The sequence below is a fragment of the Macrobrachium rosenbergii genome, chromosome 11 (assembly GCF_040412425.1).
Source record: "Macrobrachium rosenbergii isolate ZJJX-2024 chromosome 11, ASM4041242v1, whole genome shotgun sequence".
NCBI lineage: Eukaryota > Metazoa > Arthropoda > Malacostraca > Decapoda > Palaemonidae > Macrobrachium > Macrobrachium rosenbergii.
This window is the reverse complement of record NC_089751.1, coordinates 34,392,666-34,407,939: the sequence shown is the minus strand read 5'-3', so window position 1 is coordinate 34,407,939 and position 15,274 is coordinate 34,392,666. Positions and strand designations below refer to the sequence as shown.

At 34.2% G+C, this 15,274-nt stretch overlaps 1 protein-coding gene across 8 annotated transcripts in view; it reads left to right on the top strand.

The window, feature by feature from the left end:
• Positions 1–15,043, top strand: part of LOC136843316 (peroxisomal trans-2-enoyl-CoA reductase-like) — a 352,117-nt gene extending 337,074 nt beyond the window's left edge. For 3 of the 8 annotated variants that reach the window (XM_067111578.1, XM_067111582.1, XM_067111580.1), the window contains 4 exons: positions 4,965–5,126; positions 7,928–8,042; positions 9,194–9,298; positions 14,350–15,043. In XM_067111578.1, coding sequence (XP_066967679.1) covers positions 4,965–5,126; positions 7,928–8,042; positions 9,194–9,291 — 375 coding nt within the window. In that variant the 3' untranslated portion in view covers positions 9,292–9,298; positions 14,350–15,043. Of the gene's footprint in view, positions 1–4,964; positions 5,127–7,927; positions 8,043–9,193; positions 11,708–14,349 lie in introns of all 8 variants that reach the window. The other 5 variants (XM_067111579.1, XM_067111584.1, XM_067111581.1 and 2 more) reach the window with 3 other exon arrangements.
• Positions 15,044–15,274: the final 231 nt, after the last annotated feature.

Sequence of the window (15,274 nt, the reverse complement as noted above, 5' to 3'; positions counted from 1 at the left end):
TGCTCTACCAATCCAAGTGGTCGGTTTTCAGAGGATGGCATCAACAAATAACATCTAGTCTTCTGAAAAGCCAGTTAGCTGACTTTTTTCCTTTCCTGAGGACCAACAGGAAGTTGTCTCCCTCTACCTTAAAAGGGGTATAGGTCATTGTTCTAAGACCTCAGAGATTTTATCAGATCCTTCAAAACCATATCTACTGGACTTTCTCTCCTGGAATTCAGACATTGTTCTGAAGTGGCCTCTGAGCTCATCCTTCGAACATCCCAGATTGACCTCTTTTAAGAATCTCACTGGGTAGACACACTTTCTCGTGGCATTAGCGATCACAAACTCGTTAGCAAGTGGTAAGCCTTCGACATGAAAGTAGGTTTTGCCAGTGGAAATGCAGTATACTCTCTCTCTCTCTCTCTCTCTCTCTCTCTCTCTCTCTCTCTCTCTCTCTCTCTCTCTCTCTTCGCCAAGAGTGAGGATGTTTCCAAGCCTCGGCCTCACTCGTTTGTTGTTAGGATCTTAACGGACATCCTCGGGCCAGAGGAGAAAGAGAGACTTCTTTGCCCTGTGGGTACCTTGAATTTCTATCTTCAGAGGACAGAAAAGATTGGTTAAGATAAGTGCCAGCCAAAGGCATTGCCTGCCTAAAGCAGCTCTCTTATCAGTTAAGGTACAGCAAGCATTTCCCCAGTGCTAGCAACTTCTCTTTATTTTATGATGAAATAAAGTTTTATACTTAACAAGCGATTACATAATCGGAGCCCACCCTCCTCCCCGCAATGGACATTTGGGCATCAAACGAATTGAAGCTCTTTGCTGAGTTGTACCTATCAGTCTAGAAAGTGGGCGGGACCATGTCACCTAGTACACTAGCAATGGTAGCACCACCACAAAAATTTGAATTCTTAAGATTGCCGTGTGGAAAGCTAGTAGTTATGTAATTACATGGTAAGTATATATAAAACTTTATTTTACCATAAAGATGTCATTTTGGTATTCAAGGTTGCTTCGAATTCATAACAGGAATCTTCATTGGCATCTTGATTACTGTATTGTGGTGCTCAGTATGAAGGTCTTGATATGTTGTGAGATCTCCTTATAGATCTCAGTCCTCAACTCCAACCAGGTTTCAGCTGTAATCTCCGTATTAGGAACCTCCATCCAGACAGTGACTTGGTCCACTTCTTCCTTATTATTCCATTCCGATTATCTGTTCCGATTAATGCCTCTTTATCTCCATCAGAGAAGTCTTACAGGGAGATCAGGGATTCTGATATCTTGGCATATTTGCCAGAGTATGGAATCTGTCCTGCTCCTACTGAAATCTTGAACCCAAAGGGCTAGTCTAAACTGAGCTCCATCATCATTTGGGCTTGCTGCCATGAGGATGTTGCATACCTTGCATATGTCTGGCAACCACCCAGATTTCTCTTGATGCTTGCAAGGAATATGTTTACAGCAGGAAGTTTGTTATGTCCTCTTAGGTAAAAAGCAGATTATGCCACTCGCAGTAGAGCAAGTGACCTTAGGTCTTTCTTATAGCAACCCTGTATTAAGGGAAAAATTAAAAATAGTGAGAAATGGTAGGATGTGAGCAGGATATATCCATCAGATAAGCAGACTGCATACAAAGATTAAATGGACGAACTTGGTCACAAGCATGATTATGATGACCAGTTAAGAGAAAAGCGTAGTGGATGGCATCCTTTTAATAAAAGTGAAATTAAACTAAAGGATTGTATGAACTTGAACAGTTTAATAATGAAATAATATAACCACACCATATGTGATAAATATGGTATCTATAAAAATTGGGTATCATCCTTTTAGGAATATAAGTGAATTAAAGATAGCATGGTCAGATTCAATTAGTTTAACAAATTAAACAGGTACAGGAAAGAATTTTTTACATCCCACTAAGAAAATGGTATGCAGATAGAAAAATTACTACCTGTGCATGTATTAACAAGGGCATCACAAGAGATTTTCTCAAATAGGGGTTCATGAAGATAAAGAGGGGTAACATGAAACCCAACAAGGTGAAGGAATTTTACTTTGGTAAAAAGTGGATCCTCATGATTAGTGAAGCAAAAGTGGAAAAATAAAGTCCGCAGTAGTATGTATGTAGTATGTTGCTGTATACAGGAAGTTTTCGCCAACTTGATCTGTTGGCCTCCTCAGCCTGAATAAGCATAGAAATAATAATGCATTTAGGACAATATCTTTGAAAAATAGAAAAATGGCTTCTTATTCTTTCAGGTGACTCCAGAATTGCTCAATAATCTATTAGCAATTCTCTGGGAACGTTGTGGCATAGTAGAGGCTGGCATATTGGTCTATGTTGTTAAATACATCTGCAGGGTATAATGAGAATCTAAATTTATTTTGGCAGCTAAACAAACCAACTCATTAGTGAAGAAATCTTCCTGAGTAAATGGTTTGTTGTTCTCAAAAGTACTCATTAAATTTACAAGGGCCCCTTCTACGACCCTACGCTTGCCAGTATTGCTACTCTTATACAATATATCAGCATTTAACCAGTCTGTCGTTTGGTCCAGTTTTAAACTATGTTTTGCTACCATACTTTATTGGGATCCTATTCTGCAATCTCATTTATGTTCCTTTAAAAGGATAAAAAGTCCTCTTCCTGTTTCATCATATCTTTTATTGCAGTCTTTGCATGGTATTGCATAAACACCAGCTTCCTTATTACTGTAGTGGCACCATTTTCCTGTTTGTTTCTTATAACCTGACTGCCTACAGAATTCTTGTAACTAAAGGCTAATTTCACACTTTTGGATGATAAGGTATTATATTGCAAGAATTGCTTTGCAGCAGGTAATGATTGGTGATATGGTAAGACTAAAGTGTTAGTGACATTGAATTTTTCCTTATTTTTTGGGATTGTAGTAATTACCTTTTGCTTTGGAAAATGCTTTAGTTATGAAATGCTTTGGATAACCCAACTTAAGAAAAACTTTATTTATATGTTCAAATTCCCCATCAATATAACAAGGGTCACAGATTCTAAGGGCTCAAGTAACTAAATTTACTCTGACATTAGACTTTACACTTGAACTATGGTAGGAAAAATAATGAATATACATTTCTGAATTAGCATTTTCCAAAGCAAAAGGTAATTACTACAATGCCAAAAATAAGGAAAAATTCGATGTCACTAACACTTTAGTCTTACCATGCCACCAATCATTATCTGCTGCAAAGGAATTCATGCAACATAATACCGTATCATCCAAAAGTGTGAAATTAGCCTTTAGTTACAAGAATTCTGTAGGCAGTCAGGTTATAAGAAACAAACAGGAAAATGGTGCCACTACAGTAATAAGGAAGTTGGTGTTTTGTTTATTCAATACTATGCAAAGACTGCAATAAAAGATATTATGGTGAAACAGGAAGAGGATTTTTGTCCTCTTAGAGGAACATAAGTGAGATTGCAGAATAGGATCCCAGTAAAGTGTGGCAGCAAAACATAGTTTAGAACTGGACCATAGGATAGACTGGTTAAATGCTGATACTGTATACAATATTGTATAGGGGTAGCAATATTGGCAGGCGTAGTGTCGTAGAAAGGGCCGTTATAAATTTAATGAGTACTTTCGAAAATGATGAGCCATTTACTCAGGGAGATTTCTTCACTAATAAGTTGGTTTGTTTAGCTGACAAAATAAATTTAAAATCTCTTTCGACTGCTCCACCTGCTTCTGCTCCCTCATTATATCCTGCAGATGTATTTAACAACATAAGAGCAATTTCTGGAACAACCAAAGAGGCTGAAGGGGCCAACTGATCAAATTGGTGAAAGCTTCCTGTATATAGCAATATACTACATACATACTGCTGCAGACTTTATCTTTCCATTAAAGTTAATGTGGATCTCCAATATATAAAAATCCTGTAGGAGCACTTTCTCTCTGTTGGAAATTAGAATGTTTTCCTTCTCATTGAAATTTGGTTTAGTGCATGCTGAGTGCTGTTTGTTAAGCTTTCCTTTTGAAAAAATTAGCTTTGTAGCATGTATAATAACAATGTCATTGCTATTCAAGTTTGCAAAACTGAATGTATTTTTCTCCACTTTTTAAAGATGCCACTTTGCATCTCAAACAGAACAGACATTCTACTTAATGAATAGATCATAATTGAAAGAGATCATACTGAGCGCCTCCTGCTATCAATCAGAGCAAATGAGAGGGCTGGGGGAAGTCAGGTTCACAAAAGAAATTTTTTCATTACGAGACATGATCAGGATTGTAGACTCCTCTTCGTATAGAAATTTTTATTTTCATGCAAAGTTGTAACATATAGCAATTCCTGAAAGATAAAAAAGACCCCTTATAGTAGCAGAAGAGTGTGGAGCATAAGTTGAATGAAATGATAGAAGGGAAGTGAGTCTTTAAAGATGAGGATTTGGTAAATGAGGTTATTCCCTATGGATTGTTAAAGATAGTTTAATAACTGAGGTTATCCTTAACCAGAATAGGTTATGGCAAGTTCATTGTTATGGATACCAAAGTAGAGTCACCTTTATTGCAAATCAGGATGTAAGGCTCTTATGTCAGCTTACCAGGAACTCATGTTATGGGTTGCTTAATAGAGGATAGGCATAGGTAGAAGTCAAGCAGTAAATGTGATATTGCTTGAAAAGTCTTTTTATGCACACATCTCTTTACAGTTTCCAGGTTTCCATTTAAACTGACTTCATGGAAGGTTGAAGACCATGAATTTGTGAAGTCAATGTTATCATTAAGATGTTTTACAGAAAGATTCAGGTTGCTTTTTTACAGTGCTGTACCTCATGTATTATCAGAATCATTTTCAAATGCTCTGATTTTGTTCTCATTCACGTAATAACAGATTTATGCAACATTCCTTCCTTTACCACACAGTGTTGATATTTATGTGGTTGATTGTTTGTAAGATATGATTTTAATACATTCTGGTCATCTTTCAATAAGTCCTTAGCTGTGGAATGGGCTGAAAAGGGTGTGCGTGTAAATGCTATAGCCCCTGGAGGCTCTATATATTCCTCAACTGCTGCAAAAAATTATGGAGATGTTAATATATTTGAAAGAACTATTCCTGGCCTTCCTACTAAAAGACTTGGGACAACACAAGAGGTTTGTAAATTAAAATTTTTGTTTTAGATCATCTCAAATGTGACAAATTAAAATTCTTGTACTAGATGTTTTTAGATTAATCAAATGTAAGATATTAAAATTCATGTACAGTGGACTCCGACTTTTTCGCGCTTCACTTTTTTGCGAATTTTTGTGGAACATATCTTTCATTTTTATGTGGGAACTTTCACTATTTTGCTAATTTTTCTATGGACCATATCTCAAAAATTACCACTAACTCGCCTTTTTTTTTGCAGAGCAACACTGTATTCACTAATTACTGTATATTTTCATATTGTGTTCATGACTAAATACAGATTTTTTATGATAAAAATGATTTACAGTACAGTATTCAGTACTTACCTACAGGTTCACAATCCATTATCCAAAACCATTGGGGGAAGCTATGTTTTGGTTTTTGGATTTTTTCAGATTTCAGAACTGAAGGTTGCTCCAAAATGCACAAGCATATTTCATTCACAACAATAACATTCCGTAAAACTAAAAACTACACAGCATAAAAAAGAACCATAATTTGTGTATATAATCATGTATCATCTGATCTCATATATTATGCAATCCTTAGAATATTGTCCAAAACATGACTTCATTACATATATAATATCATGTATAGTGAGAGATGCATTTCGTTAGATGACATGTAGATATGCATAATATGCAGGATAGACTAGGCTAGGCTTCCTATGCCTGTCTCATTTTTGATAGATTTCACCAATACAGCTTTTGTAAGTTAGCTTTTAACTAATAGGGCTTTGAACAAAAGTTCATAATATTCAGCCTAGCTTATCAAATTTGTGGCTTATGTAAGAATTCATTACTATTTCGTACAATTAACAACCACTTGCTACTGCATGGAAAACTCTTGAATAAACAACAGCAAATATTGACATAAACAATTGAATAGATAAACAGCTTTTGCCGATATTAGTTGCCGTAACTAAGACATGTTTATTAAGAGTTGCGTTACAGCTGTCTTGTTAAAAACTTGCTAATTTTCAATTAAATTCCATAGATAAAAATAGAATACTTTTTTTTATTCATCCATCACCCATTGGAGAAGCAGATGGTATTATAACTGTGGCTGAAGACCCAAATTTTGGAACAGACTCCAAAATGTTTTGAAGGCAAAAGCGACATTTGAAACTGGCAAAATCACACATTTACTTCATTTAATTTACTGTGTTTATAAATAACGCAGTTAAAATTTTAAAACCCAGCTTTGATAATTCACGAAAGAAACTTATCTCTGAATTAAGTTCCATTGAACAACTAAAGTGATGATGTCGATAAAACGCAATCAGCTGATTATTTTAAGAATGTAAACAAAACCAGAATACAAATGGCACATGATGGCTCTGTGCAATCATAAACCTGTACCAACATAAACAACCGAATCAAGAAACAGCAAGCAAAACAATCTTTATTTAAATCATCATTAGTATGAATATAGTTGTACAGTACTGTTTTAACTTTTGCAAATTATTACTTTTCTCCAGAAAATACTGTATTTTAACTTTTTAGAGCTTTTTGGTTTTTAAAATTATGGATAAAAGATCATAAACCTACTGTACACACATCTTCTGTTTTGTGACCTTTGTGTTTTGCCATGGGTCGAACATCTTTAGAAAAAAAAAATACATTTTATTGATATTTGGCTGTTTACATTCATTGCAAAGTAGTACAGCAAATAATTTTTTATCATAAATATATTTGTACATAATCACGAAAATATTAACATGACGTAACATCCTAGCATTCTGTTTGGAGGAATGTGTCCCGTCCTAAATTACAGTACCCACGTATTTTAGATATGCTCTGCACAGTAGTACTATCCTACAATATATACTGTACAGTAAATATAATTTCCAAATCATCTTACAACGCAGCAAAATATCAATAAAATGTACTATGTACATTATGTGCAGTACAGTAGACGATGCACAAAGTTATGTTAGGCAAAAGAAAATGTGTGTGTCTGAATTATAGGGGATACTTAATAGTAAAAGTTGTAGGCGGTTTATAATGTTGTAAGATGACTTCGAAATGATATCGGGGTGTTTTGGGCTGATAGTTTGAGGTATAATTTTGTTTGAACTGTAAAGTTGGGGAATGAACTGTTAAAACAGGCAGTTAAAGCATTTTAGCGGTGTACATACTTAAGAGTAACAGTTGTAGGAGGGTAATGTAACTAAACTTTGAATGTTTTGGGATGATGGTTTGGGGTGTATTTTTGTTTGAAATGATATTAGATTGTTTTAGTATGATAATTTAAAGTATATTTTGGTTTGAATTATTAAATTAAGCAGTGAACTGTTAAAATAGGCGGTTATAAACATTTTAGTTTAAGGGGTACGGGTATTTGGCAGTTATAAGCATTTTTAGTGGGGATTTTGCATTTCCACCGTGGGTTCTGGAACCTATCCCCTCGAAAAAGTGGGGAGCACTGTACTTCACGTTTTTTTACTGCATCATCCAGACTGGCAAAGTTGTCTTTCAGTGTACTTTAGATTGAAAACCAGAAATATATAAACAGAGTACAAGCCCTTGTTTTACTGAAGCCAATTACTTAGGTATGAAGGAGCAGCCAGGTAAGAATATATGAAGAATCCTTATTCTTTCAAGGGTTGAGAGATCCTATTTATATTCAGTTGTGGAGCAACCTCTTTCAATGTATGCTTGAAAATAAATATTATTCAGTTAGGAAAAGACTGCAGAATTATGAACATAAAACTAGATTAAATCTCACATTTCCTAATGTGCTGTTCTTTATTATATTTCAGGTGGCAAGTGCAACTAGCTTTTTGCTTTCTCCAGGGGCATCATTTATTTCGGGTGCAACACTTAGAGTAGATGGTGGTGGCAGTTTGTATTCTCCTCTTATATGGCAAATTCCAGGTAAAGAAGGTTTGCATATGATTTTGAAAATTTAGTCAATTTTTTATTTATGATTTGTCTAATATGATATAAAGTCTTCTCACTGATTAAAATGTGTGTGATCAAAGATAAAGACTTGTGAATGTGAAGGAGCATGAGTGGTGTGTAGAGCAGTTCACTCTACAGTCTTGTGGGTATATTCATGTATGTGATTCTATTAAACCATGAGTCAAGTAGCCTGCCAGAAACTACAGATTAACTTTAAAGTTGAATTTCCTGTTGCAATAATGAAATTCTTGACCAAAGAAGGCTTCAAAAGTATTACTAATCATTATGGGATTAGTTAAGCTTGGTTTATATTTAACCATTAAGTATGGAGGTGGTTTGCAAAATAGTACCCAATTTTGGAATTACAAAATAAGAGACAAATGTTTTAAAATTGTTTTAATCTATAAATACGTATTGCTCACTGTTTTTCCACACAGTCACCTTGACAATAGGTACTTGTACCATTGACAATTTCTTTAATTACCTAATACATATGTTAGCAGGACATTTTGAAATGTAGTTACTGATTCCTTCAGTTTCTGTTTTTTAAGATATTATTGCAATTATTAAAGGCCCGGTATATTCACTTCAGTACTGCACCATATGTATCGGTGTTTTTTGTGACTCCTTGGGTTATGAGCTCAACAAGTTGACCTTAACTTATGACCTTTCAAATTGAGTGTGTCTGCTTAAACTTCTATGATTTGGATCCTGAACAAGGAGGATGTTATTCTATTGACTGACATTTGTTTTCCAGCGTAATATAAGAAACCCCCATTTTGTATCCCCATCACAATTGGGTAACACTGAAGCAACAGCAGTGGGCCATCCAGAATTACAGTCAAAGCCTAAGAGCTGAAAGAATCAGTCAGTAGATTTCTGAAAGAGCTTGCAGCTGAGGTGTAAATATAAAAACTTCTATCAGTATAGTGAGTGTGTAAGTGTCCAAGGTGGCTATGTGAAAAAATAGTCTGAAAACTCTGTTGGTTATTTCTTTATTATAAAATGAATCCTACTTTTTGGGCTATGGGCTACTCATGTAATAAGCTTTATAATATAGATGTTACTTTGCCTTTTTCTTTTCCTTATTCAATTTTATATGAAAAAATTTACTTTCCCTGCAGAACATGAAAATTTGCCAGCTTACAAATGGACATACAGTCCAACACCTGAGGAGGATACTGCTGAAGAAGAGAGTTCTTCACCAAAAGCCAAGATGTAGTAAATAGGTAAGTGATGCATATAGAACTGGATTCTGTATATTAATCAGTAATGTATTCATGGAAAATTCAGACCATTACATGACAAGATCCTGTTAAATTTGGTTTTTAAAAGGGTAGACTAATTTTATCTAAGAAAACAACAATTTACGTACGACTGTCTCCTTTTCAGTATCATACCTCAGTTACAGGTTTTGGTTCTAAACATGAAGATTCATGTAAGCATTATAGTCTCTTGTTATCAATTTATCTCCTCTTTCCCATTTCTTTACAAGTTTCATGTACTGAAATCAACCAATGTGTGTAAATATTTATGTAAATGGATCTGCCATGGTAAATTGATTTTATTCTTAATATTTTTGTTTTTTAATTAAAGGTTGCACAGTGAGAAGAATACTGTAGTTCAGTAGTTTCCAAAGTGGACAGCATTGACACTTTGGGGCTAATGGAATACTCAGTAGGGATGATTGTATACACCATATATGTAGAGAGATGGGATTGAAAATAAATATCATAAAAACAAATGTAATGAGGATAGAGTATGCACGAAGGGACGATATAGTATTAGATGGAGAAAGGATTAATGAGATTTAATCTTTAAAATATTTATGAACAATGATTTCTGGTACAAGTTGTCCTGATTTGGAATTTGGTGAAAGACTGGAAAACAATGGGCAGGCTGAATAAGGTTTGGAAATAAGTAGATTGAAATTGCATGCAAAAGTAAGATTATACTTAAGTTTAGATGATCTGTATGGCTAGAAGGGCATGAATCATGTTACAGCAACGAAACTTAGATTCTGTCAGTTTGAGAAGAAAACTTTTAGAAGAATATGAGGGGTCAGATGGCAGGATAGAGTTAGAAATGATACCACAAGGGAAATTATGAGAATTCTTCATGGTGTGTAGATAATGACGAAGGATAGATGGGGATGGCTTGCACATGCTCTTCATACAATCCCTAGAAGAATGGTACACGATAGGTTCAGCTGGGCGTATATAGGTACCAGAAGAGTTAGAAGACCAAGAGCTACTTGGAAAAGGGCTATGAAAATAGTGCTACAGATGAGTAGAGATTTGTGGAAGATAAAGCACATGAATCATGGAACTTCACAGAGATCCTTTGCATCTTGCAGCATTTGAGGCATTAGTAATGGTTAGGACAAGTCTCAAGGGATAAAAGTTGACAGATAAACACATGGAGTTGTTGAACTTTGAAGTCAGAAGTTAACATTTCTATATGACATAAGAATATACAAAATGATGCAATAAGATACATTTGATACACATTTTTGCCCATTATTTTCCTTTTTTCTTATTTTTTTACTGAAACATATTTAGGATAATGTAAGTATAGTACTTCATACTCATTTGGAATCACAGGACAATGAAGCCTTTTAAAATTTGTTTCCACCTGGATAAATTGACTTGTATCATCTTTATTCGTATATCTTTACTTGTATAATGTTCTGTAATTTTAAACGCTCTGTAAATGTATGTATCACTATTAGCATTAAGTCTTACAGCATTTGAAAATATGTTATCTCACTGTAAGTTCCCTTTTGTGTGAGTATCCAGGCCACAGTGTTTTTTGTTCTTTGCCACTCAGTGATGTTATCAGAAACAGTGGTGAAGGAAAAGAGGCAATGAAGTTTCTGCCCAACATTAAAGGATACAGTAATTATTATTGATATTTTTTCTTCGTGTGGGTAAAAGTTTGATCAAGGATTCCACAAAGGGGATGATGATCTAAAAAGTTAGGGGCCCATGCTGTAAGTGTACCAATAGAAAACTTGGCTTAGTGCAGTACTGTACTCTGTTCCTAATGTAATTAGCCTTATGGTCTCCATTTAGCTTTTAGGGGCTGCATTCAATAAATGTGAGTGAGAAATTGCATTTACCTTGGTTGTATATTTGTTTGTTCTTCAGGTTTTTTTTTTATTGGATTTTTCATCTTTTCTCAGAAGAGAAAAGGCCCTGGTTTAGTTACCAAACATCTCATATTTATCTTGAATCTGATCTCAATGAAGTCATATGTGATAGTAAAAGTAAATAATGTGATAGATTCTGAAGGATTCTGAAGTGTCTTTTCGTTTCAATAAACAATCTGTTCTTCAAGTACCAGATCTTGTGGTCTTGCATTCTCTAGCAGGCCTCTTCCTTCAGTCATTGCACTTGGCCTTCACCTCATCCTCTCAGTAGGTTTTTGCTTGCTTCGTCTCCAGGAGGAAGGTTGCTTTCCTTCAGATTCTGTTAGTGGTATTCATTGGAATGATCTTTCTCCAGCCCTTGGATCAAGCTTCACATTCAGATTCCCCTCCAGCCAAGTGGACTTGGTCCACTTGGGCACAATACCTATCATTGATGTTCACAGGGAAGAGAACCTTGAGGACCTACATGCATGGATTTGTATATAAGGTTGGTTCATGATAAAAACTTAGTTTCAGTCTGAATTTACTTTTTTTTTTTTTTTGAAGGTTCAAATTTAATCACTCTTCAGTCATTCTAGGGTCTTGCTCAGCAATAATAAGACAGAATCAGAAAAAAAGGAAAACCTGTGAGGTAATTGACAACAGGATAACACTAAAATATACACTTTTGTCAAGTTCAGTAACAAAAACTGAAACTAGTAATTAAGAATGGCTAACAATGAGTAATTGAAAATTAAAATGTGAGATAAGAATGGCTTAATATCAGTGGAACTGTTCTCTTCTAGCTGTTCTTCTCAATAGAATATAGCTCTAACTGCTTTTCTCAACAGAATATAGTTTCACACTGTTCACAGACTAGCATTGATTTGTGAAAACACAGTTTCTTAATATTTTTTTGAATATATGTATGAGCTCATGATTACAACAAATTACCAATATCAGTGATTTGCATGAAAAATTAATTTCGCTGTGTAAGGATTTATATCTCGCCATCTGTGTATGAATTGTTTAACCACAGAATTTCAGTACTGTTTTTCAGTATCCCTACTGATACATATCTATGGAAATGTCTACCAATATTCACTAATGTGAAGCATTATAATGTCTCTCAAGATGAAAATGTTCTCTAGTCAATAAATTTCACAAGTAAATAATGTTCTTGATGTCACTGTAATTTATTAGTAATGTAAACCTTACTGTACCAGTTAAGCATTAAAATTTTAAATGCAGTTGTAATACAGCAGATACAGTCGACACCTGGTATTTGCAAGGATGTGTACCACTAACCCCCCCTGCGAACAGCTAAAATCCGTGAATACTTGACACCCCCCTAAAAATGCTTATAACTGCTTATTTTGATAGTTGAAAACACCAAAAAAGCCTCTAAAATGCTTATACCTAAATATTTTAATAGTTTTATCGCAAAAAGTGCATTTAGTCATGAAAATTATGTGAAAATACAGTAATTTGGTGAATATTTCTCAGTGAAAAATACTGTGAATAGGCAAATCTTCCATGAATAATGTGTACTGTATATATGTTCCACAGAGAAATGCACGAATAGGTGAAGCTGCGAATCCAGAACTGCAAATAGGCTGGGGTCCACTGTAGTAATAAAGTTAGGAGACACATCAGAGTTCCAGTGAAATATGTACAGTTGTATTGTGCATCTTCTAAAACTTAATGCCAGTTTTCAGAAACTGTAGGGCACTTAAGAAAATGACTCAACATCCAGAGCAAGAATGTTTCTATTCAGCTAATTTTACAGTTTTGTTGATTGTTGCCCAGCCATTCCTTCAGTATTAATCATTCGGCAACCTTTATTTGGTACACAGTAGCAGGTTTTCAAATGAACTTTTTCTGCTTAACAATCAGTGATTCAATTTAGCAACGAGATACACTTTGAGAAGGCTTTTGAACACCAGTAATGGCCTTTGACTTTTTGTCAGTGAACATCAATGGCAATCCTCTAAGATATCAAGAAATGGCTGGAATGATTTGACAGGAGGGCCTGTTGGACCTAAATGTAATAGAACTATGCTGATACCATCTAGTTAAGCTGGTGACACACAGCTGCTTAGGGTTTCTTCTATGCTTGGTGTGGAGATCTTTGCCCAGTTAAGGTTGTAGGCTGTTCCTACTGACCCCTAAGGCAGGACCTGGAAATGAGATGGTGACCACAGTCCTTGAAAGCCTCGGTAGGATCAGACTTGGGGCAGCGGTCATTCTTGGATTATGTCACGTTCCCTAATTGTGCTTGTTGTGCTTCATCTGCTCATTCATTTGCAACTACAGGAGTGGGTCTTTAGGGAGAGAAAACATCTGCTTTTTGGGATAAGGATCTACACCACTGGCTTAGGAGGAGCTAAATAAGTGTTAGTAAGTTTTATTTAGTGATTAAAGGGTCCCAACTCTATTGGGATTCACAGCAAAAGGCACAGTGAATAAGGTAGATTTGCCTTAAATCAGAATGGTACAATGATGGTGAGGCATAGCTATGCATGTTTTTCAACCTTTATTGTATAGGAAATGGAAGTGAAACTAGAGAAAATGCAAAATGTTAAGCATGAAAAAATTTAATTTGCACACATTATTTCTTTTTATTAAAATTTTCAGACAAACAAAGAAGAAATTATTCCCTTTATATTGATGTTTGTTTGTGTCAGGGTACTTGAATATTCATTTGTTTATTTATTTCCATTGTTACTCATTTTGGTTGATGTCTTCATTTTTTTTAACAAAATTGTCATTCTTCTTTGTGTATTGTAATTGAATTTTGAAAGTTGACATATTGGGTATGAATGTTGGCTAATTATAAATGATAATAACAACAATAATATTATTTATAATACAGTATTCCAGTGTTGAATCAGCACCCATCCACATGAATTTTACAAAGTTCATCCAGATAATCTGAGGGCTTATATCTGGACAGTTCTTACATGACTGTTTTATATTTCATAATTTTCCTTTTCTAGAGAGTCTGCATCCCATGAGTGACAGTATGAAGAATAGTTTTTAATTCTCCCCAAGTTAGGAAAAATATAATGCTATATTATGATCAGAATTATTTATTTTTAAACTATATAACCTGCTTTCATTACTGATTTTTTCTATTTTTCATTTTAGGTGTGCAAAGATGGTGAACCTCAGTCAAGTGTTGCTAAATTTTAGAAGTATGAGTATGAATTATCATTACATAAGTTGAGGGTGTTATACCTAGTTGACAAGTGACTCTGGAAGATTTTACAGGGCTTGCTTAGTAAGTATAGTATCATAGTTATTTAGTTATTTCCAGTTTAGTAAATGATGATAAAGAGACTTCTATTTTTTTAAATGTATATAGGGATATAAAGATGTCATAGTCCAGTTCTTAATATTTTATTTAATGTACCTGTATTTGCTGGAAGTTTATAAGTTGCATTTTCTGTCTGTAATAAAATATCTTTTTTTAAAATGCATTAGTACAGTAATCATGCTTTTGGTGCTTTTAATTTATCATTTTAGACATTTGTGTAAAATTTTTTGAAGTCTAATATGAGTAATCACTTGCAAGAAACAAAATCTTATTGTGTTAAGGGTGTACTGTTTATAATAGAAATGGGTAGTGTAAAAAAATGCAGTGCAATATGTTTTTATGTTATTAATGTTGCATATCTTTTATAAAATGAAAAATCTTTTTATGTAAATACAGATTTTTACATACACTACAGAAGATATTAATGTAAGTAGAGTGCATACAGATTTGTACATATTATATTAAAGAAATTCTCGTTTGTTATGAAATGAAAATTCTTTATTATCAATAAATTTAATTTGTACAGGAAGCAGACTTAATTTGCCTTGTGTGAATTTTTTTAAATATTGTATTGTTGGTGTGAAGAAGTATGCTGAATATACTAATTACCATAGTTTATTTTTGAAAAATGATTCAGTCATTTTGATTTCTTAAATGAGCCAAGAAATTAATTATTACACTATTATACTTACACGAAGAGAGCATGATTTTTTTATGTAGTAAGTTAGAAACATAAATAGCAATTATTATAACAAT